Source organism: Porcisia hertigi, chromosome 20 (genome assembly GCF_017918235.1).
Source record: "Porcisia hertigi strain C119 chromosome 20, whole genome shotgun sequence".
Classification (NCBI taxonomy): Eukaryota; Euglenozoa; class Kinetoplastea; order Trypanosomatida; family Trypanosomatidae; genus Porcisia; species Porcisia hertigi.
This window is the reverse complement of record NC_090579.1, coordinates 1-25,737: the sequence shown is the minus strand read 5'-3', so window position 1 is coordinate 25,737 and position 25,737 is coordinate 1. Positions and strand designations below refer to the sequence as shown.

The following is a 25,737-nucleotide window of genomic DNA, read 5'->3' as shown; positions in this document are numbered from 1 at the left end:
AAAATGTACCTCGAGGGAGCTATGGAGCTTCATCAGCTTCCACCTTTGTGTAAGAGCATGGCCACGACATTGAAGCAAATGGAGGAAAAGCTCGCATCTGCCACCTCAAACAACACCAGCACGACCCCAGAAGAGCTGGATGTTACGCACAACACGGTGGAGGCGCAAACAAACTCCGAAGACATACTGATCTGTGAGTGCATGAATATGGAAGATGCAGACAAACAGGCTATCGAGGCGCTCCGGAGCCTCCGCCAAACAACGGGAGACCCGTTAGAAGGACTACAGGAAAGACTGGAAGCGGCAATCGAAGCATCACAGGTGACACCGGTCGTGGCGGCGTCTGCGGTAATCCTGCTCGGCCTATCCGGGCCGGAGCTGAAAGAATTGAGCGATAGGGAGCGGATCGCTTTATGGTTCGATATGTTTTTCGAAGAACCTAAGGCGACGCGCCTTTTCCGGTACAACGTGCATGTTGCAAGGGCAATGGGAGCCCAGATGCGCACATGGCGCAAAATTCTCCAGGAAGTCAACGAGCCGCTGCTTCCACAAACGCCGCGTTTAGCGAGATTCACACGGGTCATGATGGAAACAGCGCAGGCTGCAGTAATGACTAAAAAGGCGGAATTTGAAGGCGGCGCTGGTTACACCAGAAAAATCAAAAGCCCGTTTCGGAACGCAAAAGATGATAAATGTGACCCGCTGGAAGGTGGAGCTGCGTATGCGCAAATTGTGGGCACGGACGGGTCAACAATTGGAGCGATGGACTTGAGCAGCTGGGAAGAATTCGCCGCTACGCTGCACGCAAAGTTGGACACTCTCAATGCCAACGATCGTGAGCTTGCTTCTCGGATGTTGAACGAACGCCCGCGCACGCAAACGCGTCAAACAAACCAAAAGAGTTACCAGGGACGAAATTATTCAAATGGAGGCAGGCGAGGCGGCTACGGCAACGGAAGCGCAGGAGGCAGAGGCCATACAATGAGTTCGACTCAAAGAGTCGTGAGTACGTCGAGCAACTGCGAAAATTTAGCCGCTACACACCTCTTGCATCACGGGGAAAAGGCGCCAAGGGGTTTCCCTTCCGTGAGGCGTACCTAACAAAGATGAACACCACTGAGACTGCCATGGTTAACCCAACGCCTGAAACGATAATGACTCGTGCAGTGGCCGAGCGTCTGCATCACGCAAGGGTGTTGAGCCCGCTCGAGGTTCAGCGAGACGTTGGGCGATTAGAGGAGCCCCTTCCCTTTGCGGGCCAGATACCGGCTGACCGCTCCGTCTTTCCCTTTCGTTGGAACACGGAAGACTGGTACGAGTACGAAGTGGCCAAGGTGCGCAACAGGCGTTTTGTCTTTGAGAACACGAGCGATAACGGCGTCAGTGCCTCGGAGGTGACGTACCGTATCGTGCTTGAGGGATTTTGGGACCACCATGTGATGAAGCTTGCCGACGACATAGTGATGTTTGTCAAGGATGTGGGACGCCAGGTAGTAGAGGAGAGGCTGAAAAGCGTTCGCGCGAATCTCGAGAGCCTCACAAGCGGGGGCGCCGTAGACCCCGACTTGGTGGCGGCATTTGGTGCATCGTTGAAGGGGCCGTTTGGTGGCCCTGACTATTATGATTCCGAAGAGGTGGCGCACTTTCTACGCGCCGAGTTGGAGCGATTGGAGGAGCACTGTGTCAGTCTCATTAACCGTGCGAACGTTCCCATTCCGGGAACATCGAACATATATGATGCGAACGTTTCATGGCCCTACGTGGAGAAGATGGAGCCGTGGACCCGGCTGGCTGAGTTCTGGACCTCTTCCTCGGACACATCTTTCACAGAGCTCGAGATGTCCACTGCGCACTATGAATTTCGCAAATATTTTCGCGTTGTGGTTGTCAAGATGCCATTTCAAAGTACCGAGTTCGAGCAGCGGATGTATGGCATTCGTCACTGGTTGCATCGTCAGACAAGTTGCGAGTTCCACACCACATATCGACGCAATGTGGTGCACGATAGCGCCGTTTTCCAACTGAGCACGACACAGAGAGCAAGCCTTCCCACGAGCACCACCGCCTGTTCTCCTTTGCACTCGATTGGCAGAGCGCGCCCGTGAATTATCTGAGCGTGGAACTTGCCAGAGAAGGTGACAGCTGGTCATCTCTTGCCCAGCGGCTCGGGTGCTCGGAAACAGAACTCAAGGCCGCGAATGACATGATGGACGAGGTGGTCGCTGGCGTTGCGGTGAACGTTCCCGGAGGTGCGAGGCGACGCTTGACCAGCTTCAGCCCAACTCCGGCTATTTTGCCACTACATCGTGGCGACGGGAAATCGGCGATCACGTCCTGGCGCATGGCGGCAGAACTGCTCGGCTGCTCGATTGAGGAGTTGCAGCAGGCGAATGGAGCCGCCGCTCTGACTTATCTCGCCGCGGCCGACTCTGGCGACGGCACCTTTGATCCCGCTGTCAAGGAGTTGGTGGTGCCGTACACGGCCACCGCGGCGTCAAGGGAGTCCTCGTTTGCGGCACTCGAGCCGGTGTTCGACACTGACACCTGGGAGTCTATCGCTGCCAGGCTGGGCTGCAGTAAGGAGGACCTGCTGGCCTGCAATGGCGCTGATTCGCAGGAGGCGGATGTGTCAGCTCGCTCTGTGGTGAACGTGCCTGCGAGTGCAACGACGCCACGCCGTATTATCCATCCCCAGCTTCGACCTCAGGCCGCCACAGACGCCCTGTTGGCGCGCACGCTTGGTGAACAGGCGGTTGGCGCGATCGGCGATATACCGAGCCTTCCCCCCAACGCGGCCCAGTTCCCCCACGAATACCATACCCCAACCTCGCGGTTTCCCACCACGCCGCAGGAGCGGATGTCAAGCGACAACTGGCTCGCCTACACCGCAAGGTATCTGGACAAAGAGCTGGCGCTCCAGGACGAGCCGGCGCCGGTGTACAATGTGAACAAGCTGTGGCCGATGCAACAGGTGCCAGGAAAGGTTGATCAGACTCCGTTCGAGGAAGATCAGACGTGGCTCATGCATCAATCCCGGTTCAGCAGATGGAGCAACATCACCCAGAGAAAGACTTGCAGGACCTTCCGTTTGTCAACCACGAGCAGTTCCCGAGATCACTGGAGTGGACAGCGCCATAACCGACAGACGAACGAATGCTGTTGTACATGAGTCGTTTGCTGTCCCTTTCTTTTCTCTTTCCACGTGTCCTAGCGAGTGTCGATATTAACGTTCATTACAGACCAAAGAGACTTTAAAAAGCGGTGGTGTAGCCATTACCACACATATCACTTCCTGCAATCTGGAATATGCCCAGCCGTGTCTTGCCTTACTCAAGGCATAGGATCATGTATTTTGGTTTGTTGTCCGTGCACTTTTTGTCATGAAGGATCCACTCAGTCACCGTTGATGTAGGTTTCTCTTCATTTCCGTACATCTCGCTCTCTCCACACCCCAATTCTTGTACCGTGCGTGTTTCAGAAAAAGACGTGAACCCTCCATCCCCGTCCCCCACAGCACCAAGCATACGCTACATGTTGCACTGCGCCAGCCCACTGAGCAGCGAGCGCACCGGCCTGTCTTGTTTTGTCGACAAACCGAGCAGTTCAAAAGATGGCGACATGGATCATCAACCCTTGGACTTTGCCGGGACTCGCAGCTTCCTTTTGCCCTTGTGAATCTTTTACAAGCTCGCCTTGTAGAATAGACTACTACTACCACTGATGCGCAGAACTGTGCCGGTCATTGTATGGCACGCCTTGTGCGGACACTCGTTTTTGGTAGCGTACCCAGCGCATTTGTTTGATAATCCATACCGAAGTGAGCTCGACTCCTCTTCCCCGTGATTTGCGCGAAACTTCACATTGCGACCCGTGATGGAACAGAGGATGAAGAAGGGGTGGCAGCGTGCCCTTTCACGGCACAACAATTCCTGTCGAAACTGTCGCGCTTTGTTACCCATCAACTCTGAATTTCAGCAGAGTTGAGCATCACTAGTGCCGGTGAACGCGGAGGAACACCTAGAGACTGCGCCACTCTTGAGCTGTGCTCACATTGAACGATTTCGAACCGATGTTCAACTGGCAGCGCTGATGAATAAGCGCAACTTGAGTCAAGAGCACACTTGACACTACCCTTGTGGTTGTATCTGCACGAGTGCTATAATTCATAGCAGAGTGTGCATTTCCCCGCAACAAGGGCGGCAATGGAGATTCTCCTCACTTCTCCTCACTTCTGCGCATTCGCCCCGTCAGCCAGCGCGTGCCCAGAACAGAGAAAGCGGATCAGTTCGTGCCACAACCATAGTCTACAAGGGACTCTTTGTGCACGAGGAGGGTCCTGAGATGCTGTCGCACCCTAGCATCTCGCTTTTTGCGATGCGCCGATGCCGCTCAGGCACTGGAACCTACGAGAAGGGAAAATCAGAGAAAGTCGGAGCCGCCGGGCAGATGGGTAGCAGAGCTAATAGGGTTAGGGTCATAGGGTTAGGGTGCATAGGGTTAGGGTGCATAGGGTTAGGGTGCATAGGGTTAGGGTGCATAGGGTTAGGGTGCATAGGGTTAAGGGTGCATAGGGTTAAGGGTGGATAGGGTTAAGGGTGGATAGGGTTAAGGGTGGATAGGGTTAAGGGTGGATAGGGTTAAGGGTGGATAGGGTTAAGGGTGGATAGGGTTAAGGGTGGATAGGGTTAAGGGTGGATAGGGTTAAGGGTGGATAGGGTTAAGGGTGGATAGGGTTAAGGGTGGATAGGGTTAAGGGTGGATAGGGTTAAGGGTGGATAGGGTTAAGGGTGGATAGGGTTAAGGGTGGATAGGGTTAAGGGTGGATAGGGTTAAGGGTGGATAGGGTTAAGGGTGGATAGGGTTAAGGGTGCATAGGGTTAAGGGTGCATAGGGTTAAGGGTGCATAGGGTTAGGGTGCATAGGGTTAGGGTGCATAGGGTTAGGGTGCATAGGGTTAGGGTTAGGGTGCATAGGGATGAGGGTGCATAGGGTTAGGGTGCATAGGGTTAGGGTGCATAGGGTTAAGGGTGCATAGGGTTAAGGGTGCATAGGGTTAAGGGTGCATAGGGTTAAGGGTGCATAGGGTTAAGGGTGGATAGGGTTAAGGGTGGATAGGGTTAAGGGTGCATAGGGATGAGGGTGCATAGGGATGAGGGTGCATAGGGATGAGGGTGCATAGGGTTAGGGTGCATAGGGTGAGGGTGCATAGGGATGAGGGTGCATAGGGATGAGGGTGGATAGGGTTAGGGTGCATAGGGTTAGGGTGCATAGGGTTAGGGTGCATAGGGTTAGGGTGCATAGGGATGAGGGTGCATAGGGATGAGGGTGCATAGGGATGAGGGTGCATAGGGATGAGGGTGCATAGGGATGAGGGTGCATAGGGATGAGGGTGCATAGGGATGAGGGTGCATAGGGATGAGGGTGCATAGGGTTAGGGTGCATAGGGTTAAGGGTGCATAGGGTTAAGGGTGCATAGGGTTAAGGGTGCATAGGGTTAAGGGTGCATAGGGTTAAGGGTGCATAGGGTTAGGGTGCATAGGGTTAGGGTGCATAGGGTTAGGGTGCATAGGGTTAAGGGTGCATAGGGTTAGGGTGCATAGGGTTAGGGTGCATAGGGTTAGGGTGCATAGGGTTAGGGTGCATAGGGTTAAGGGTGCATAGGGTTAAGGGTGCATAGGGTTAAGGGTGCATAGGGTTAAGGGTGCATAGGGTTAGGGTGCATAGGGTTAGGGTGCATAGGGTTAGGGTGCATAGGGTTAGGGTGCATAGGGTTAGGGTGCATAGGGTTAGGGTGCATAGGGTTAAGGGTGCATAGGGTTAGGGTGCATAGGGTTAGGGTGCATAGGGTTAAGGGTGCATAGGGTTAAGGGTGCATAGGGTTAGGGTGCATAGGGTTAGGGTGCATAGGGTTAGGGTGCATAGGGTTAGGGTGCATAGGGTTAGGGTGCATAGGGTTAGGGTGGATAGGGTTAGGGTGCATAGGGTTAGGGTGCATAGGGTTAGGGTGCATAGGGTTAAGGGTGCATAGGGTTAGGGTGCATAGGGTTAGGGTGCATAGGGTTAGGGTGCATAGGGTTAGGGTGGCATAGGGTTAAGGGTGCATAGGGTTAGGGTGCATAGGGTTAGGGTGCATAGGGTTAAGGGTGCATAGGGTTAGGGTGCATAGGGTTAGGGTGCATAGGGTTAGGGTGCATAGGGTTAGGGTGCATAGGGTTAGGGTGCATAGGGTTAAGGGTGCATAGGGTTAAGGGTGCATAGGGTTAAGGGTGCATAGGGTTAAGGGTGCATAGGGTTAAGGGTGCATAGGGTTAGGGTGGATAGGGTTAGGGTGGATAGGGTTAGGGTGGATAGGGTTAGGGTGGATAGGGTTAGGGTGCATAGGGTTAAGGGTGCATAGGGTTAAGGGTGCATAGGGTTAAGGGTGCATAGGGTTAAGGGTGCATAGGGTTAGGGTGCATAGGGTTAAGGGTGCATAGGGTTAGGGTGCATAGGGTTAAGGGTGCATAGGGTTAGGGTGCATAGGGTTAGGGTGGCATAGGGTTAGGGTGCATAGGGTTAAGGGTGCATAGGGTTAGGGTGCATAGGGTTAAGGGTGCATAGGGTTAAGGGTGCATAGGGTTAGGGTGCATAGGGTTAGGGTGCATAGGGTTAGGGTGCATAGGGTTAGGGTGCATAGGGTTAGGGTGCATAGGGTTAGGGTGCATAGGGTTAGGGTGCATAGGGTTAGGGTGCATAGGGTTAGGGTGCATAGGGTTAGGGTGCATAGGGTGTGAGGGTTAGGGTGCATAGGGTTAGGGTGCTAGGGTTAGGGTGCGTAGGGTTAGGGTGCTAGGGTTAGGGTGCATAGGGTTAGGGTGCATAGGGTTAGGGTGCATAGGGTTAGGGTGCGCAGGGTTAGGGTGCATAGGGTTAGGGTGGCAGGGTTAGGGTGCATAGGGTTAGGGTGCGTAGGGTTAGGGTGCATGAGGGTTAGGGTGCATAGGGTTAGGGTGCATAGGGTTAGGGTGCATAGGGTTAGGGTTAGGGTGCATAGGGTTAGGGTGCATGGGTTAGGGTGCATGAGGTTAGGGTGCATAGGGTTAGGGTGCATAGGGTTAGGGTGCATAGGGTTAGGGTGCATAGGGTTAGGGTGCATAGGGTTAGGGTGCATAGGGTTAGGGTGCATAGGGATAGGGTTAGGGTTAGGGTTAGGGTTAGGGTTTCATTGGCGAAGTCTTTTCGACGGAGGCAATCGAATGGTACATGATTTTCTGGATGGATTGAAATGGGCTTTAAGCTCGGCACGGGGGGGGGTCCGAGCGAGGGGGTCGGGTACCATGTGGTCGGCCGGCTTTCCGAGTGAGTGACGCACATTCACTGCTATGCAGTGTGTGGTGCGGGGGATTTCTGAAGAATGCATGTCCGGGTTTTCGTCCGAGATGTCTGGTCCGAATGTATTTTGGTACCCCGGACCCGGGTGTACCCGGGACGGTTTGGTCCAGTGCACCTTGTGTGCCGATATGCTCTTGAAGTGGTTTTCTACAAATGTGATGTCACATGCGTGTATGTTTGTTATCTCTTTACCGAATGATTATTCGTTCTCTCTCCTTCTACTTCTGTCTCTTATGGAATTGGATACAAATCCAGTAAGTAATCTAAGTGGGTTTAATGCGGTCTCTGACGCAAAAACGAAAACAAAAACACATTTTGCACAAAAAATACCGTACGCACGCGCCCAGGCAGATCCGCAGCTTCTCGTCATCTAGCCGTTCAAGAAGTTCCGCCACGTCACAAAAAGACGATTGTACTTCACAACATTCGCGCTTAACAATGAGCAACAAGACGGATATCGCTTCGCTTTCCACCGAGGAGGGCGATGTGGACATCAGTTTCTTTTTGAACAACCCAAGCACGTCGACTAGAGCGAAGACGTGGAGAGGTCTCCGCAAACAAGGGATCATTTCAGCGGAGAAGTATCACGAAGAGCTTGTGCGCCTGGCTGAGGGTCTTGAAAAGGACAAGGAAAGGGACCGAACGGTGCCGTTGGACGGTGACGCGAGGATTCAACACAACATGATGGAAGCGCAAACCATCTACGCGGACACACGGCTCCGCGAATGCATGAACACGGAAAATGCAGACAAACAGGCTATCGAGGCGCTCCGGAGCCTACGCCAAACAACAGGAGACCCGTTAGAAGGGGCCCTGGAAAAACTGGAAACGGCAATCGAAGCATCACAGGTGACACCAGTCGTGGCGGCGTCGGCGGTAATCCTGCTCGGCCTATCCGGGCCGGAGCTGAAAGAATTGAGCGATAGGGAGCGGATCGCGTTATGGCTCGATATGTTTCTCGAAGAACCCAAGCCGACGCGCCTTTTCCGGTACAACGTGCATGTTGCAAGGGCGATGGGAGCCCAGATGCGTACATGGCGACAAATTATCCAAGAAGTCAGCGAGCCATTGCTTCCACAAACGCCACGCCTGGCGAGATTCACGCGAGACATTATGGAAACAGCGCAGGCTGCAGTAATGACTAAAAAGGCGGAATTTGAAGGCGGCGCTGGTTACACCAAAAAACCCAAAAGCACGTTCCGGAACTCAAAGGACGATAAATGTGACCCGCTTGAAGGTGGAGCTGCGTATGCGCAAATTGTGGGCACGGACGGGTCACCAATTGGAGCGTTGGACTTGAGCAGCTGGGATGAATTCGCCACCACTCTTTACGCAAAGTTGGACACCCTCAATGCCAATGATCGTGAGCTTGTTTCTCGGATGATGAAAGAACGCATGCGCGCGCAAACGCGCCAAAGCACTCAATACCGCTCGGACGCCCCCGCAAATTACAAGAGTTACCAAGGACGAAATTATTCAAATGGTAGCAGGCGAGGCGGCTACGGCAACGGAAACGCAGGAGGCAGAGGCCACACATACCGCGGAGGCGAACCGCAGGAAAATCCAAAAAACTGATGCGCGACGGAACGGCAGCCGTCGTTTTGAAGGAGGAATCCACACACACACCAAAAATATGTCGAATATTGCCCGCGAATTCGGCAAGGAAGTGTGGGGCGGCGACATGCTCGAAGGCAAAACATCAAACATAGAACTCGACGCCATTTACGAGCAGTACCTCCCACCAAAACGCATCGTTCCGTCGGATACAATGGTGTACTTGGACCGCGATAAAACCCAACAACTTACGAAGATGGTGCGCGAGCACGGCTTTGTTTATTTTCCAATCTTTATTATGAAGCATTGGATAGCGGGCATTTTGGAGCAAGACGACGAGGATGCAACAGGCATTCAGTTATCCCTTTATGATTCCGCACCATCCCCAATTTTGGAGCAACAACTCAATGAGAACCTCAAAAAGGTTTGGCCAGCTTTGCGTTTGGTGAAACAATTTTCGCCACGTCAGGAACGCTATAGCAATGATTGTGGGTTGTTCATGTCCGCGGCATTTTTCAGTCATTATTTACAATTAATGGTTGATCACCGTCGTGATTTGCCACGGTGTTTGCGACGACTATTTTATGCGGCGTCGCAGTATCACCCGCCTCGTGATTATTTCCTCACGAAAATGAGAAAGGTGCTCACGAACCACCCGGTGTCTAGGAAAGATTTCTTTTACGATGAAATCGCGAAGATGCCATGGAAGCGTGCAAAAATGGATGACGCAGTCCAATCATCCGGATCACGCGACGCTCTCCACGGAGGTGGTGGTGTAAAGCAGTCGAAAAAGTCTCCGCCGAATCGGAAACGACCAACGACACGCACCACACGAGCGGTCCAGAGCATTCCAAAACCATCTTCGAGACAGAAGAAAAGGGAAACCAGGATGCAGAGGAACGTGGACCGAGCTGCGCGAACGAGGCGCACACCACAGGAGAGAAAATCGACATCGCAGGCGTCGTCCCGAAAACGTCCGGACAGGTCCTCGATGGATGCTCCGCTTCCAAGGCGTAAGGCTGCAAAGAAACGTGGTAGACAAATGTCCGTGGATCCAGTTCAGGTGACAGAAAACACATCACATTCCCCACTGGTAAGCGACCCCTCATCCGATGATGAGGACATGCTGCTGATTGATGCGATCGCGCGTGCCGACGCACGCGCTGCAGCACTACGGGACAACGTGCCCGTCAATGAAACAACCAGCGCATCAGCACGAGACGTGGCTCACGAGCGCTGATGGCGCATCAGCACGAGTCGTGACTCACGAGCCTGAGAGCGCATCGGCGAAAACTCCCGAAAAAGCATCAGAAAATGAGCAGAGGATTGTCCCAGAGAACATCCCAGGGAGTATGCCAGCGAACGCGACCGTGAGTGTAGCTGAAAACGTGCCGGCGAATCCATCACCACCACCTCCACAAGGGAAATGCATCTCCGAGTGGATAGAAGAAACATTCGCAGAGGCAAACAAACACGCCAGGAGGGTATACGAATTTGTTTTGGATCACCTATGGGCTGCGACGGCTCTGGCGAGAGCCGGCGATGGTGTCGCGCGCGGTATGAGCGACACAGCCGTTGGACAGCAGCGTGTGCGACACAAACTGACACCGCTGCAACCCTATAGTGTTCAAGAGATGCTGAAACTTCTCCACAAGAAGATCCACATCGTGGATCCATCACCGACCGATCCGAATGAGGTGATTTTCCGTGAGGAGAACGGAGCCGATGAGGTGTCGATGGACCCTCCGATCGACGAATTGTATCTCGTTCGAGGGCCCTCGATGTCGGCGTTATCTGACCAGTTTAGAAACTATAAGTTTCTCCTCGGAGCGAGACTCCGTGAGGCACCGGAAGACATGAACGGGGTGCGATACCCGAGCTATTACGTCCTCACAAAAGTGGCGTCGGAAGCGACGGTGGGTGTGTACATTCCCGCCGGGATGACGCATTACCCGACCTCAAAGCCACAGCGTGCGTCACGCCACGCGTCCCGATACGTGCCTCGTCCAAGAGGTGCGACGCCGGAGACACATCAAGGTCGCTCGGATGATCCAGCGCCACGCCTGACCAGACGGAAAAGATGGCCAGGTGATGGAGTGAACGTCGATCCGGACATCAACGATGAAGGCGATGAAGGCGAGACATCCAGGATTCCTGGCAACAGGAAAGGTGATGGATACGCCGATGTCGACGCGAACATATCGGAGGAGGCGAAACGAGCACTCGAGGATATCCGTTCAAACCCTTTAAACATGCAGGGCAGGCCTCTTTCGCAAGCAGAGGAAGCAGAGGCCTGCCCGAAAGCTGGTTCCTCTTCAGCGCGAAACCGCCACACGTCTCACAGCTGGCATGGAGTCTTGTGAGGCCGGACACGCGCGCACACCATCTACGATGGCTGACGCGCATAAAATGCATGAATTCAGAGCAGATGCTCATGCGTCTTCCGTCGGCGTGCATCGACCTGATCCTGTCGACCGCTCGGGCACGCAAATGGAAGTGGGCAACGACAGCGAAGGCGTTTGCGGGAGTAGCGGGTGCGCTGCGCGACCTGCCGCTCTATTCCACCCAATCGCGAGGCATTCGCCTCCAGGACGACCCGGAATGGCGAAGCGCTTTTGGCACGGCGCAGCGCTTCATGAAGGAGTCGGTGCCAGACGCGCCTCCTTTCGTATCGCGTATGCAGGTCGAGAAAATCCTCGACCGACTTCGCCTAGGCCATCCTCGGGCTGCACTTTTCTTGGCAATGATGTGGGGATTCGCGGCGCGAGCGTGCGACATATCCACGCTGCGTGTGAAGGACGTGACGGTGTTTCCGACACCCGCTGCGGAGCCGGACCACCACAGCAGGAGAAGAGCGACCACCATCGCAGAGGAGGAGCCGTGCGTGCGAATCACCCTGACGATACGCAAAGGAAAAGGTGCCAAGACGAGGGGCCCATACCCTGTGCCGTCGATGCTGACCAGAGACCTTGCAGCCACGCTGCAAGAGATGATGGCAAAACGGAAACCATCAGAGGAGTTGTTCGCGCCTCACTCGGAGGAGCTGAGGTCGCGGATCGCACACGAGGTGCGGACAGAGATGCGAGGCGCACAGCTGCCCTCGATTCGAAAAGGCGCACTCCGCTGCATGGCGGAAGCGGGTGTCCCGCTGAAGGACTTGATGACGATATCAGGCCACGCCAAACAAGCCACGCTGCTGCGCTACCTTGGGTATGGCCAGCAGCGCTGCGGTGGAGGCCGAGACCGCAAGGGAAAACGCAGGAAGAGCGTTATTCCAGACCCGCTAGAAGCGGCGACTTCGGTGTTTCGTTTCCGCTCCCAGGAATCGTCATGTGCGAACCTCGCGATTGCACCGCAAGAGGTGTCGGACATGGTGGATCGCATGTCCGGGTTCGTCCGAGTGATGGCGGAAAGGCCGGCGCTGGTAAAGCACTGGCCGCTGCACTTGAAACAAAACACGCCGCTGGACATGGAGGCGGTGCTGACGATGCCGACAAAACGCGCCTCCACAAAGCGTTTTCTTCGCCGGATCCAGTGCTTCCTGGATCCCTGCTTCTATGACGGATTGCGGACCTCGCGGACCATCAAAAAATGCGCCCTGACAGCGGACGAGATCCGCCAGGCAGTCGACATGGGAAAATTCGAGCCGTGTCCTGCCAACGAATTGGGTACCCAGGCGCAACTGCCTGAGGGAGTGCATGGCGTGAACGTGTTCACGGTGCCCGAGTTGAAGGGCAGACGGCGCCTCATCACGGAGCCGCTGCTGAACCGGGTGATCCCGACACATCACGTGCCACGCGTCCACTACGACACCCGCCTCGGAAGGCGGCAGCGGTTGCGATACGCCCGCTACATGCTGCAGATCGATTTCGAAGCTTATTACGACGCTATCCCGATCGCGGCGACACTCCGCAACAAGTTCGTGTTTCGAGCACGACATGACGGACGCTACTACCGTCTGCGGACGCTTCCGACCGGTGCGCGATGGAGCGTTGCCGTGGGTCAGGCCGTGACCTGGACGATCGTCGACATCGACACGCCAGTCACCATCACCACCCTCATCGACAACATTCTGATCGCAGCGAAGGAGGGTCAGGAACGTGAGTTCCTGATGGCGGTGCGCGCGGTCGTGGCGCGCATCAAGGCGGCAAACCTCATGACATCACCAAACCGCGACGAGTTGGAGGTGATGTCCGACGAGGCGATCGTGCAGATGGCAGGTGCCAATACGGTGTTTCTCGGTGAGGAATACATGTGGAACGGACATGAACGTCTGATTCGGAACTCGGTCAAGACCGTGGCGAAGATGCAGATTGCGCTGCGGAAAACTTCCCACACGATTCGCAGTTTGGCGTCGCTGATCTCGCTGATATTTTTCGCGCTCCACACCACCCAGGTGAACCCGGCTCGCGCCTTCAAGCTCTTGAGAACCTACCGCGGCATATTCCGTCTGACGTTCCGGGGCTTCGACTGGGACGACCCAGTGCCATACATTGACTCGGCGGTTTCGCGCACACTCCAGGAGATTGGCGGAGCACTTGTGCACAACCAGTGGTGGAGAATATCGGATGAACGCCACCCGTCCTATGACGAGGCGGCCTACGACGCGGTGTGTTTCACCGACGCGTCGCTGGAAGGCTGGGGTGCGGTCCTTCACCTGCGCGAGGCCGGCGCCACGGAAATGTGGACGTATCGACAACGTTGGACCGAGGACCTGGAGCAGCAGCTCTGCGGTGAGGACGGCGAGGCGACCCGCGTGCTGGAAAAACTGCGAAAATACCAGCAACAATGCCATAGGAATCCGGACGGCAAACTAGGAGATCCGGACCTCGAGACGGACCGGTTCCAGGCGAGGTACTCGGCACATGCGGAACCTCGCGCCGCGCAACTGATGCTGCGACACATTGTGGAACACCATCGCGTTCCAGATGGTGCACGCATCGCGCTGGCAACGGATCACCGGGCGATTGTGATTGCGCAAAAGCACCTGAACGGTTTCGGTGGCATCGGCAGAGGCTATGCACTGAACAAACTTTTCGAGTACACATATGACCTCTGGTATGACAGAGGCATCGACGTAGTGTTTTTCTACGTCGAGGGTGCGCAGAATCCGGCTGACGCCTACTCGCGCCACTTTGGGGTGGACGCGACGGGATCGCTGGAGGTGGAACGTGTAGCTCCCATCGGTGTGCCGTTTCTCCGCCAAACGTGGTGCCCGCTATGCGAAGAGCAGCCCCGCGAGGAGGGCGGAGAAGTGTGACGACCAACCCCGCACACACACACACGCACACCATGAGATGAAGAACTTCGAAGGAAGAAAAGATGCAAGAGTGGTTTCTGGCTAACCGCGCGCTATGGGGGCTTCCCCGGTACCGGTGCCAAGCCACAAGAAAAAACACACAACAGAGATGTAGACGACGTGACGTGTCCCACACGCGACTGGACGCGAAGGGTGGACGAACGGAACCCCAGTTACGCGGCCACGCGGCTGTAGTCGCGTGCCTGCCTTGCCGCTTCCCATCGGGGTCGCGAAGAATCATGCCATGACTTGCCCCACCTCAGGCCACGCCTCCCTCACTTCCCCTCGGCCTCTTTCTTTCGCGACACATCTCACACAGGTCGGTAGCATTTCATTGGCGAAGTCTTTTCGACGGAGGCAATCGAATGGTACATGATTTTCTGGATGGATTGAAATGGGCTTTAAGCTCGGCACGGGGGGGGGGTCCGAGCGAGGGGGTCGGGTACCATGTGGTCGGCCGGCTTTCCGAGTGAGTGACGCACATTCACTGCTATGCAGTGTGTGGTGCGGGGGATTTCTGAAGAATGCATGTCCGGGTTTTCGTCCGAGATGTCTGGTCCGAATGTATTTTGGTACCCCGGACCCGGGTGTACCCGGGACGGTTTGGTCCAGTGCACCTTGTGTGCCGATATGCTCTTGAAGTGGTTTTCTACAAATGTGATGTCACATGCGTGTATGTTTGTTATCTCTTTACCGAATGATTATTCGTTCTCTCTCCTTCTACTTCTGTCTCTTATGGAATTGGATACAAATCCAGTAAGTAATCTAAGTGGGTTTAATGCGGTCTCTGACGCAAAAACGCCCACCCACCCAACCCTGAGAACTGGAACTCCTGACGGTGTCTGGTCCACGGTGAAGTGGTTTTTCTTAAAGAAATGTTGATTCAGTTTAAGCTGTTCTATGCCACACGATGGCAGATCAGCAAACCAGTTTGTTTTCAAGGTGGTCAAGAATGCCACGCGAGTGTGATTTTATTCCGTATTTTTACATGTGCCCGAGGGGGGTTTCGACCAGCTCTCCTTTTCCCCCGCGCCCGGGTCTTTCCAAGAAAGAGGGCGCGGGTCTGAGTTGAAAGGGTGCGCTTCCGAGATGGTAGGATCGTGGCGGAAAGCTATCCACCCTCATATGCCGATGGCGTTTCAACACCCCGTGGGCTTTAACAAGGGGAATCGTTGACCCCATTAAGGTCATTCTTCTTTAAAAGTTCTTTAGTTTTTCAAGCACCATCTTCCCTTCAATAGTTGATGGCTGGGCATCGCTGGGTGAAGAAATGGTAGCCAGGATGACCTGAAAAATGGGAAAACTATATCTAACGTTTATGATTGATTTCTCTAAAGATTCTCTTGTTTCCAGTTTCTCTTAACACAGCTTGGATTCACGCTGTGTTCGCCATAACCCTCTGACGAACGCCGGCGGGGCGTTTGTCATCCACCCAGTATCTTTTCTTTGTTTTCTGTCACTCTTTGATTTGTTCGATTTCTCTAGTTTAGTAGATTCTCTTGTCTTCATCTTTTTGCCCACTGACAACACGAGTGCTCGTTTCGCCTCGGCTTCTTCCCTTTTTCCCTCGGGCACCACCGTTTGTTCAGTCGGAGCTGATTTGCCTTTGTAGTTTCATATGTTTTGGATTCTCTTTCGTGATCCGTTGTTCTTGCATGTCCGTTTGGCATGCACACCTTTGGCACAAATGAAGGGGCACTCGGTGCTGGGGGCTTCCCCGGTACCGGTGCCAAGCCACAAGAAAAAACACACAACAGAGATGTAGACGACGTGACGTGTCCCACACGCGACTGGACGCGAAGGGTGGACGAACGGAACCCCAGTTACGCGGCCACGCGGCTGTAGTCGCGTGCCTGCCTTGCCGCTTCCCATCGGGGTCGCGAAGAATCATGCCATGACTTGCCCCACCTCAGGCCACGCCTCCCTCACTTCCCCTCGGCCTCTTTCTTTCGCGACACATCTCACACAGGTCGGTAGCATTAGGGTTTCATTGGCGAAGTCTTTTCGACGGAGGCAATCGAATGGTACATGATTTTCTGGATGGATTGAAATGGGCTCTAAGCTCGGCACGGGGGTCCGAGCGAGGGGTCGGGTACCATGTGGTCGGCCGGCTTTCCGAGTGAGTGACGCACATTCACTGCTATGCAGTGTGTGGTGCGGGGGATTTCTGAAGAATGCATGTCCGGGTTTCGTCCGAGATGTCTGGTCCGAATGTATTTTGGTACCCCGGACCCGGGTGTACCCGGGACGGTTTGGTCCAGTGCACCTTGTGTGCCGATATGCTCTTGAAGTGGTTTTCTACAAATGTGATGTCACATGCGTGTATGTTTGTTATCTCTTTACCGAATGATTATTCGTTCTCTCTCCTTCTACTTCTGTCTCTTATGGAATTGGATACAAATCCAGTAAGTAATCTAAGTGGGTTTAATGCGGTCTCTGACGCAAAAACGAAAACAAAAACACATTTTGCACAAAAAATACCGTACGCACGCGCCCAGGCAGATCCGCAGCTTCTCGTCATCTAGCCGTTCAAGAAGTTCCGCCACGTCACAAAAAGACGATTGTACTTCACAACATTCGCGCTTAACAATGAGCAACAAGACGGATATCGCTTCGCTTTCCACCGAGGAGGGCGATGTGGACATCAGTTTCTTTTTGAACAACCCAAGCACGTCGACTAGAGCGAAGACGTGGAGAGGTCTCCGCAAACAAGGGATCATTTCAGCGGAGAAGTATCACGAAGAGCTTGTGCGCCTGGCTGAGGGTCTTGAAAAGGACAAGGAAAGGGACCGAACGGTGCCGTTGGACGGTGACGCGAGGATTCAACACAACATGATGGAAGCGCAAACCATCTACGCGGACACACGGCTCCGCGAATGCATGAACACGGAAAATGCAGACAAACAGGCTATCGAGGCGCTCCGGAGCCTACGCCAAACAACAGGAGACCCGTTAGAAGGGGCCCTGGAAAAACTGGAAACGGCAATCGAAGCATCACAGGTGACACCAGTCGTGGCGGCGTCGGCGGTAATCCTGCTCGGCCTATCCGGGCCGGAGCTGAAAGAATTGAGCGATAGGGAGCGGATCGCGTTATGGCTCGATATGTTTCTCGAAGAACCCAAGCCGACGCGCCTTTTCCGGTACAACGTGCATGTTGCAAGGGCGATGGGAGCCCAGATGCGTACATGGCGACAAATTATCCAAGAAGTCAGCGAGCCATTGCTTCCACAAACGCCACGCCTGGCGAGATTCACGCGAGACATTATGGAAACAGCGCAGGCTGCAGTAATGACTAAAAAGGCGGAATTTGAAGGCGGCGCTGGTTACACCAAAAAACCCAAAAGCACGTTCCGGAACTCAAAGGACGATAAATGTGACCCGCTTGAAGGTGGAGCTGCGTATGCGCAAATTGTGGGCACGGACGGGTCACCAATTGGAGCGTTGGACTTGAGCAGCTGGGATGAATTCGCCACCACTCTTTACGCAAAGTTGGACACCCTCAATGCCAATGATCGTGAGCTTGTTTCTCGGATGATGAAAGAACGCATGCGCGCGCAAACGCGCCAAAGCACTCAATACCGCTCGGACGCCCCCGCAAATTACAAGAGTTACCAAGGACGAAATTATTCAAATGGTAGCAGGCGAGGCGGCTACGGCAACGGAAACGCAGGAGGCAGAGGCCACACATACCGCGGAGGCGAACCGCAGGAAAATCCAAAAAACTGATGCGCGACGGAACGGCAGCCGTCGTTTTGAAGGAGGAATCCACACACACACCAAAAAATATGTCGAATATTGCCCGCGAATTCGGCAAGGAAGTGTGGGGCGGCGACATGCTCGAAGGCAAAACATCAAACATAGAACTCGACGCCATTTACGAGCAGTACCTCCCACCAAAACGCATCGTTCCGTCGGATACAATGGTGTACTTGGACCGCGATAAAACCCAACAACTTACGAAGATGGTGCGCGAGCACGGCTTTGTTTATTTTCCAATCTTTATTATGAAGCATTGGATAGCGGGCATTTTGGAGCAAGACGACGAGGATGCAACAGGCATTCAGTTATCCCTTTATGATTCCGCACCATCCCCAATTTTGGAGCAACAACTCAATGAGAACCTCAAAAGGTTTGGCCAGCTTTGCGTTTGGTGAAACAATTTTCGCCACGTCAGGAACGCTATAGCAATGATTGTGGGTTGTTCATGTCCGCGGCATTTTTCAGTCATTATTTACAATTAATGGTTGATCACCGTCGTGATTTGCCACGGTGTTTGCGACGACTATTTTATGCGGCGTCGCAGTATCACCCGCCTCGTGATTATTTCCTCACGAAAATGAGAAAGGTGCTCACGAACCACCCGGTGTCTAGGAAAGATTTCTTTTACGATGAAATCGCGAAGATGCCATGGAAGCGTGCAAAAATGGATGACGCAGTCCAATCATCCGGATCACGCGACGCTCTCCACGGAGGTGGTGGTGTAAAGCAGTCGAAAAAGTCTCCGCCGAATCGGAAACGACCAACGACACGCACCACACGAGCGGTCCAGAGCATTCCAAAACCATCTTCGAGACAGAAGAAAAGGGAAACCAGGATGCAGAGGAACGTGGACCGAGCTGCGCGAACGAGGCGCACACCACAGGAGAGAAAATCGACATCGCAGGCGTCGTCCCGAAAACGTCCGGACAGGTCCTCGATGGATGCTCCGCTTCCAAGGCGTAAGGCTGCAAAGAAACGTGGTAGACAAATGTCCGTGGATCCAGTTCAGGTGACAGAAAACACATCACATTCCCCACTGGTAAGCGACCCCTCATCCGATGATGAGGACATGCTGCTGATTGATGCGATCGCGCGTGCCGACGCACGCGCTGCAGCACTACGGGACAACGTGCCCGTCAATGAAACAACCAGCGCATCAGCACGAGACGTGGCTCACGAGCCTGATGGCGCATCAGCACGAGTCGTGACTCACGAGCCTGAGAGCGCATCGGCGAAAACTCCCGAAAAAGCATCAGAAAATGAGCAGAGGATTGTCCCAGAGAACATCCCAGGGAGTATGCCAGCGAACGCGACCGTGAGTGTAGCTGAAAACGTGCCGGCGAATCCATCACCACCACCTCCACAAGGGAAATGCATCTCCGAGTGGATAGAAGAAACATTCGCAGAGGCAAACAAACACGCCAGGAGGGTATACGAATTTGTTTTGGATCACCTATGGGCTGCGACGGCTCTGGCGAGAGCCGGCGATGGTGTCGCGCGCGGTATGAGCGACACAGCCGTTGGACAGCAGCGTGTGCGACACAAACTGACACCGCTGCAACCCTATAGTGTTCAAGAGATGCTGAAACTTCTCCACAAGAAGATCCACATCGTGGATCCATCACCGACCGATCCGAATGAGGTGATTTTCCGTGAGGAGAACGGAGCCGATGAGGTGTCGATGGACCCTCCGATCGACGAATTGTATCTCGTTCGAGGGCCCTCGATGTCGGCGTTATCTGACCAGTTTAGAAACTATAAGTTTCTCCTCGGAGCGAGACTCCGTGAGGCACCGGAAGACATGAACGGGGTGCGATACCCGAGCTATTACGTCCTCACAAAAGTGGCGTCGGAAGCGACGGTGGGTGTGTACATTCCCGCCGGGATGACGCATTACCCGACCTCAAAGCCACAGCGTGCGTCACGCCACGCGTCCCGATACGTGCCTCGTCCAAGAGGTGCGACGCCGGAGACACATCAAGGTCGCTCGGATGATCCAGCGCCACGCCTGACCAGACGGAAAAGATGGCCAGGTGATGGAGTGAACGTCGATCCGGACATCAACGATGAAGGCGATGAAGGCGAGACATCCAGGATTCCTGGCAACAGGAAAGGTGATGGATACGCCGATGTCGACGCGAACATATCGGAGGAGGCGAAACGAGCACTCGAGGATATCCGTTCAAACCCTTTAAACATGCAGGGCAGGCCTCTTTCGCAAGCAGAGGAAGCAGAGGCCTGCCCGAGAAACTGGTTCCTCTTCAGCGCGAAACCGCCACACGTCTCACAGCTGGCATGGAGTCTTGTGAGGCCGGACACGCGCGCACACCATCTACGATGGCTGACGCGCATAAAATGCATGAATTCAGAGCAGATGCTCATGCGTCTTCCGTCGGCGTGCATCGACCTGATCCTGTCGACCGCTCGGGCACGCAAATGGAAGTGGGCAACGACAGCGAAGGCGTTTGCGGGAGTAGCGGGTGCGCTGCGCGACGCTGCCGCTCTATTCCACCCAATCGCGAGGCATTCGCCTCCAGGACGACCCGGAATGGCGAAGCGCTTTTGGCACGGCGCAGCGCTTCATGAAGGAGTCGGTGCCAGACGCGCCTCCTTTCGTATCGCGTATGCAGGTCGAGAAAATCCTCGACCGACTTCGCCTAGGCCATCCTCGGGCTGCACTTTTCTTGGCAATGATGTGGGGATTCGCGGCGCGAGCGTGCGACATATCCACGCTGCGTGTGAAGGACGTGACGGTGTTTCCGACACCCGCGGCGGAGCCGGACCACCACAGCAGGAGAAGAGCGACCACCATCGCAGAGGAGGAGCCGTGCGTGCGAATCACCCTGACGATACGCAAAGGAAAAGGTGCCAAGACGAGGGGTCCATACCCTGTGCCGTCGATGCTGACCAGAGACCTTGCAGCCACGCTGCAAGAGATGATGGCAAAACGGAAACCATCAGAGGAGTTGTTCGCGCCTCACTCGGAGGAGCTGAGGTCGCGGATCGCACACGAGGTGCGGACAGAGATGCGAGGCGCACAGCTGCCCTCGATTCGAAAAGGCGCACTCCGCTGCATGGCGGAAGCGGGTGTCCCGCTGAAGGACTTGATGACGATATCAGGCCACGCCAAACAAGCCACGCTGCTGCGCTACGCTGGGTATGGCCAGCAGCCTGCGGTGGAGGCCGAGACCGCAAGGAAAACGCAGGAAGAGCGCTTATTCCAGACCCGCTAGAAGCGGCGACTTCGGTGTTTCGTTTCCGCTCCCAGGAATCGTCATGTGCGAACCTCGCGATTGCACCGCAAGAGGTGTCGGACATGGTGGATCGCATGTCCGGGTTCGTCCGAGTGATGGCGGAAAGGCCGGCGCTGGTAAAGCACTGGCCGCTGCACTTGAAACAAAACACGCCGCTGGACATGGAGGCGGTGCTGACGATGCCGACAAAACGCGCCTCCACAAAGCGTTTTCTTCGCCGGATCCAGTGCTTCCTGGATCCCTGCTTCTATGACGGATTGCGGACCTCGCGGACCATCAAAAAATGCGCCCTGACAGCGGACGAGATCCGCCAGGCAGTCGACATGGGAAAATTCGAGCCGTGTCCTGCCAACGGGTTGGGTACCCAGGCGCAACTGCCTGAGGGAGTGCATGGCGTGAACGTGTTCACGGTGCCCGAGTTGAAGGGCAGACGGCGCCTCATCACGGAGCCGCTGCTGAACCGGGTGATCCCGACACATCACGTGCCACGCGTCCACTACGACACCCGCCTCGGAAGGCGGCAGCGGTTGCGATACGCCCGCTACATGCTGCAGATCGATTTCGAAGCTTATTACGACGCTATCCCGATCGCGGCGACACTCCGCAACAAGTTCGTGTTTCGAGCACGACATGACGGACGCTACTACCGTCTGCGGACGCTTCCGACCGGTGCGCGATGGAGCGTTGCAGTGGGTCAGGCCGTGACCTGGACGATCGTCGACATCGACACGCCAGTCACCATCACCACCCTCATCGACAACATTCTGATCGCAGCGAAGGAGGGTCAGGAACGTGAGTTCCTGATGGCGGTGCGCGCGGTCGTGGCGCGCATCAAGGCGGCAAACCTCATGACATCACCAAACCGCGACGAGTTGGAGGTGATGTCCGACGAGGCGATCTTGCAGATGGCAGGTGCCAATACGGTGTTTCTCGGTGAGGAATACATGTGGAACGGACATGAACGTCTGATTCGGAACTCGGTCAAGACCGTGGCGAAGATGCAGATTGCGCTGCGGAAAACTTCCCACACGATCCGCAGTTTGGCGTCGCTGATCTCGCTGATATTTTTCGCACTCCACACCACCCAGGTGAACCCGGCTCGCGCCTTCAAGCTCTTGAGAATCTACCGCGGCATATTCCGTCTGACGTTCCGGGGCTTCGACTGGGACGACCCAGTGCCATACATTGACTCGGCGGTTTCGCGCACACTCCAGGAGATTGGCGGAGCACTTGTGCACAACCAGTGGTGGAGAATATCGGATGAACGTCACCCGTCCTATGACGAGGCGGCCTACGACGCGGTGTGTTTCACCGACGCGTCGCTGGAAGGCTGGGGTGCGGTCCTTCACCTGCGCGAGGCCGGCGCCACGGAAATGTGGACGTATCGACAACGTTGGACCGAGGACCTGGAGCAGCAGCTCTGCGGTGAGGACGGCGAGGCGACCCGCGTGCTGGAAAAACTGCGAAAATACCAGCAACAATGCCATAGGAATCCGGACGGCAAACTAGGAGATCCGGACCTCGAGACGGACCGGTTCCAGGCGAGGTACTCGGCACATGCGGAACCTCGCGCCGCGCAACTGATGCTGCGACACATTGTGGAACACCATCGCGTTCCAGATGGTGCACGCATCGCGCTGGCAACGGATCACCGGGCGATTGTGATTGCGCAAAAGCACCTGAACGGTTTCGGTGGCATCGGCAGAGGCTATGCACTGAACAAACTTTTCGAGTACACATATGACCTCTGGTATGACAGAGGCATCGACGTAGTGTTTTTCTACGTCGAGGGTGCGCAGAATCCGGCTGACGCCTACTCGCGCCACTTTGGGGTGGACGCGACGGGATCGCTGGAGGTGGAACGTGTAGCTCCCATCGGTGTGCCGTTTCTCCGCCAAACGTGGTGCCCGCTATGCGAAGAGCAGCCCCGCGAGGAGGGCGGAGAAGTGTGACGACCAACCCCGCACACACACACACGCACACCATGAGATGAAGAACTTCGAAGGAAGAAAAGATGCAAGAGTGGTTTCTGGCTAACCGCGCGCTATGGGGGCTTCCCCGGTACCGGTGCCAAGCCACAAGAAAAACACACAACAGAGATGTAGACGACGTGACGTGTCCCACACGCGACTGGACGCGAAGGGTGGACGAACGGAACCCCAGTTACGCGGCCACGCGGCTGTAGTCGCGTGCCTGCCTTGCCGCTTCCCATCGGGGTCGCGAAGAATCATGCCATGACTTGCCCCACCTCAGGCCACGCCTCCCTCCACTTCCCCTCGGCCTCTTTCTTTCGCGACACATCTCACACAGGTCGGTAGCATTTCATTGGCGAAGTCTTTTCGACGGAGGCAATCGAATGGTACATGATTTTCTGGATGGATTGAAATGGGCTTTAAGCTCGGCACGGGGGGTCCGAGCGAGGGGTCGGGTACCATGTGGTCGGCCGGCTTTCCGAGTGAGTGACGCACATTCACTGCTATGCAGTGTGTGGTGCGGGGATTTCTGAAGAATGCATGTCCGGGTTTTCGTCCGAGATGTCTGGTCCGAATGTATTTTGGTACCCCGGACCCGGGTGTACCCGGGACGGTTTGGTCCAGTGCACCTTGTGTGCCGATATGCTCTTGAAGTGGTTTTCTACAAATGTGATGTCACATGCGTGTATGTTTGTTATCTCTTTACCGAATGATTATTCGTTCTCTCTCCTTCTACTTCTGTCTCTTATGGAATTGGATACAAATCCAGTAAGTAATCTAAGTGGGTTTAATGCGGTCTCTGACGCAAAAACGCCCACCCACCCAACCCTGAGAACTGGAACTCCTGACGGTGTCTGGTCCACGGTGAAGTGGTTTTTCTTAAAGAAATGTTGATTCAGTTTAAGCTGTTCTATGCCACACGATGGCAGATCAGCAAACCAGTTTGTTTTCAAGGTGGTCAAGAATGCCACGCGAGTGTGATTTTATTCCGTGTTTTTACATGTGCCCGAGGGGTTTCGACCAGCTCTCCTTTTCCCCGCGCCCAGGTCTTTCCAAGAAAGAGGGCGCGGGTCTGAGTTGAAAGGGTGCGCTTCCGAGATGGTAGGATCGTGGCGGAAAGCTATCCACCCTCATATGCCGATGGCGTTTCAACACCCCGTGGGCTTTAACAAGGGGAATCGTTGACCCCATTAAGGTCATTCTTCTTTAAAAGTTCTTTTAGTTTTTCAAGCACCATCTTGCCTTCAATAGTTGATGGCTGGGCATCGCTGGGTGAAGAAATGGTAGCCAGGATGACCTCAAAAATGGAAAAACTATATCTAACGTTTATGATTGATTTCTCTAAAGATTCTCTTGTTTCCAGTTTCTCTTAACACAGCTTGGATTCACGCTGTGTTCGCCATAACCCTCTGACGAACGCCGGCGGGGCGTTTGTCATCCACCCAGTATCTTTTCTTTGTTTTCCGTCACTCTTTGATTTGTTCGATTTCTCTAGTTTAGTAGATTCTCTTGTCTTCATCTTTTTGCCCACTGACAACACGAGTGCTCGTTTCGCCTCGGCTTCTTCCCTTTTTCCCCTCGGGCACCACCGTTTGTTCAGTCGGAGCTGATTTGCCTTTGTAGTTTCATATGTTTTTGGATTCTCTTTCGTGATCGGCCGTTGCCACAACCATTGTAAGCGCCTTTTTGGCGCATAATAAAGGTACATCGAGCAGGGCTTCTGGCATTTCCGGCTACTAAATCCTAAAAAATACACAATAAAAGATGTAGAGCGGCAGCTCAGGCGTCTCCTTGCGACTGGCGAGTGGACGAACAGAAAACCCAGTGCGCCGCAGCTGTAGTCTGCGTGCCACGCCATCTCCATCGAGAAGTGCGAAATCGCCTTCGCTGACCTGCCTCAAGGCGCTCCTCACTTCCCTCCGTGTCATACTTTTGCTTTATCCCAAGTCAATGTGTGGGTGGGTGGGGTAGAATTAAGTAAAATTAAATTAAAATTAAAATTGAAATTAAGGTGAAATTGAAGTCAAATTAAAATTTGGTGAAAATTGAAATTAGATTAAATTAAATTAAAATTAAATTAGAATTAAATTAAATTAGAATTGAAATTAGGTCCAGAATTAAGGTAGGTAAGGTAAATTTAAAATTGAAATTAAATTAAATTAGAATTAGGTAAGTCAAGTCAAATTGGTAGGTTGAGTGGGTTAAATTAAATTAGTGAGGTGAAGTCAGGGTCAGGTAAATTTGAAATTACAGAATTAAAATTTGGGTATTAGTTGAAATTGATTAGGATTATTGAAATTGGAAATTTAGGTAGGTAAGAAGTAAATTTAGGTGGGGTGGAAATTTAAAATTAAAGTCAAATTAAATTAAAATTTAAGGTCAAATTAAATTAAAATTAAGGGTAAGTCAAATTGGGTTAAAATTTAAGTCAGGGTGGAAATTAAAATTTAAAATTAGAATTAGAATTTAAAATTTAAAATTAAAATTAAATTAAAAATTAAGGTAAATTAAAATTAAAATTTAAAAT

General features: G+C 54.0%; 1 protein-coding gene across 1 annotated transcript; it reads left to right on the top strand.

Annotated features, from left to right (window-relative positions):
* Positions 1 to 2,203: 2,203 nt before the first annotated feature.
* On the top strand, positions 2,204 to 3,169 carry JKF63_05870 (uncharacterized protein; the record flags this gene model as incomplete). Its single annotated transcript, XM_067901824.1, has 1 exon — positions 2,204 to 3,169. The coding sequence occupies one exon, from the start codon at positions 2,204 to 2,206 to the stop codon at positions 3,167 to 3,169; it is 966 nt and encodes a 321-aa protein (XP_067757530.1).
* Between the last annotated feature and the right edge of the window lie 22,568 nt (positions 3,170 to 25,737).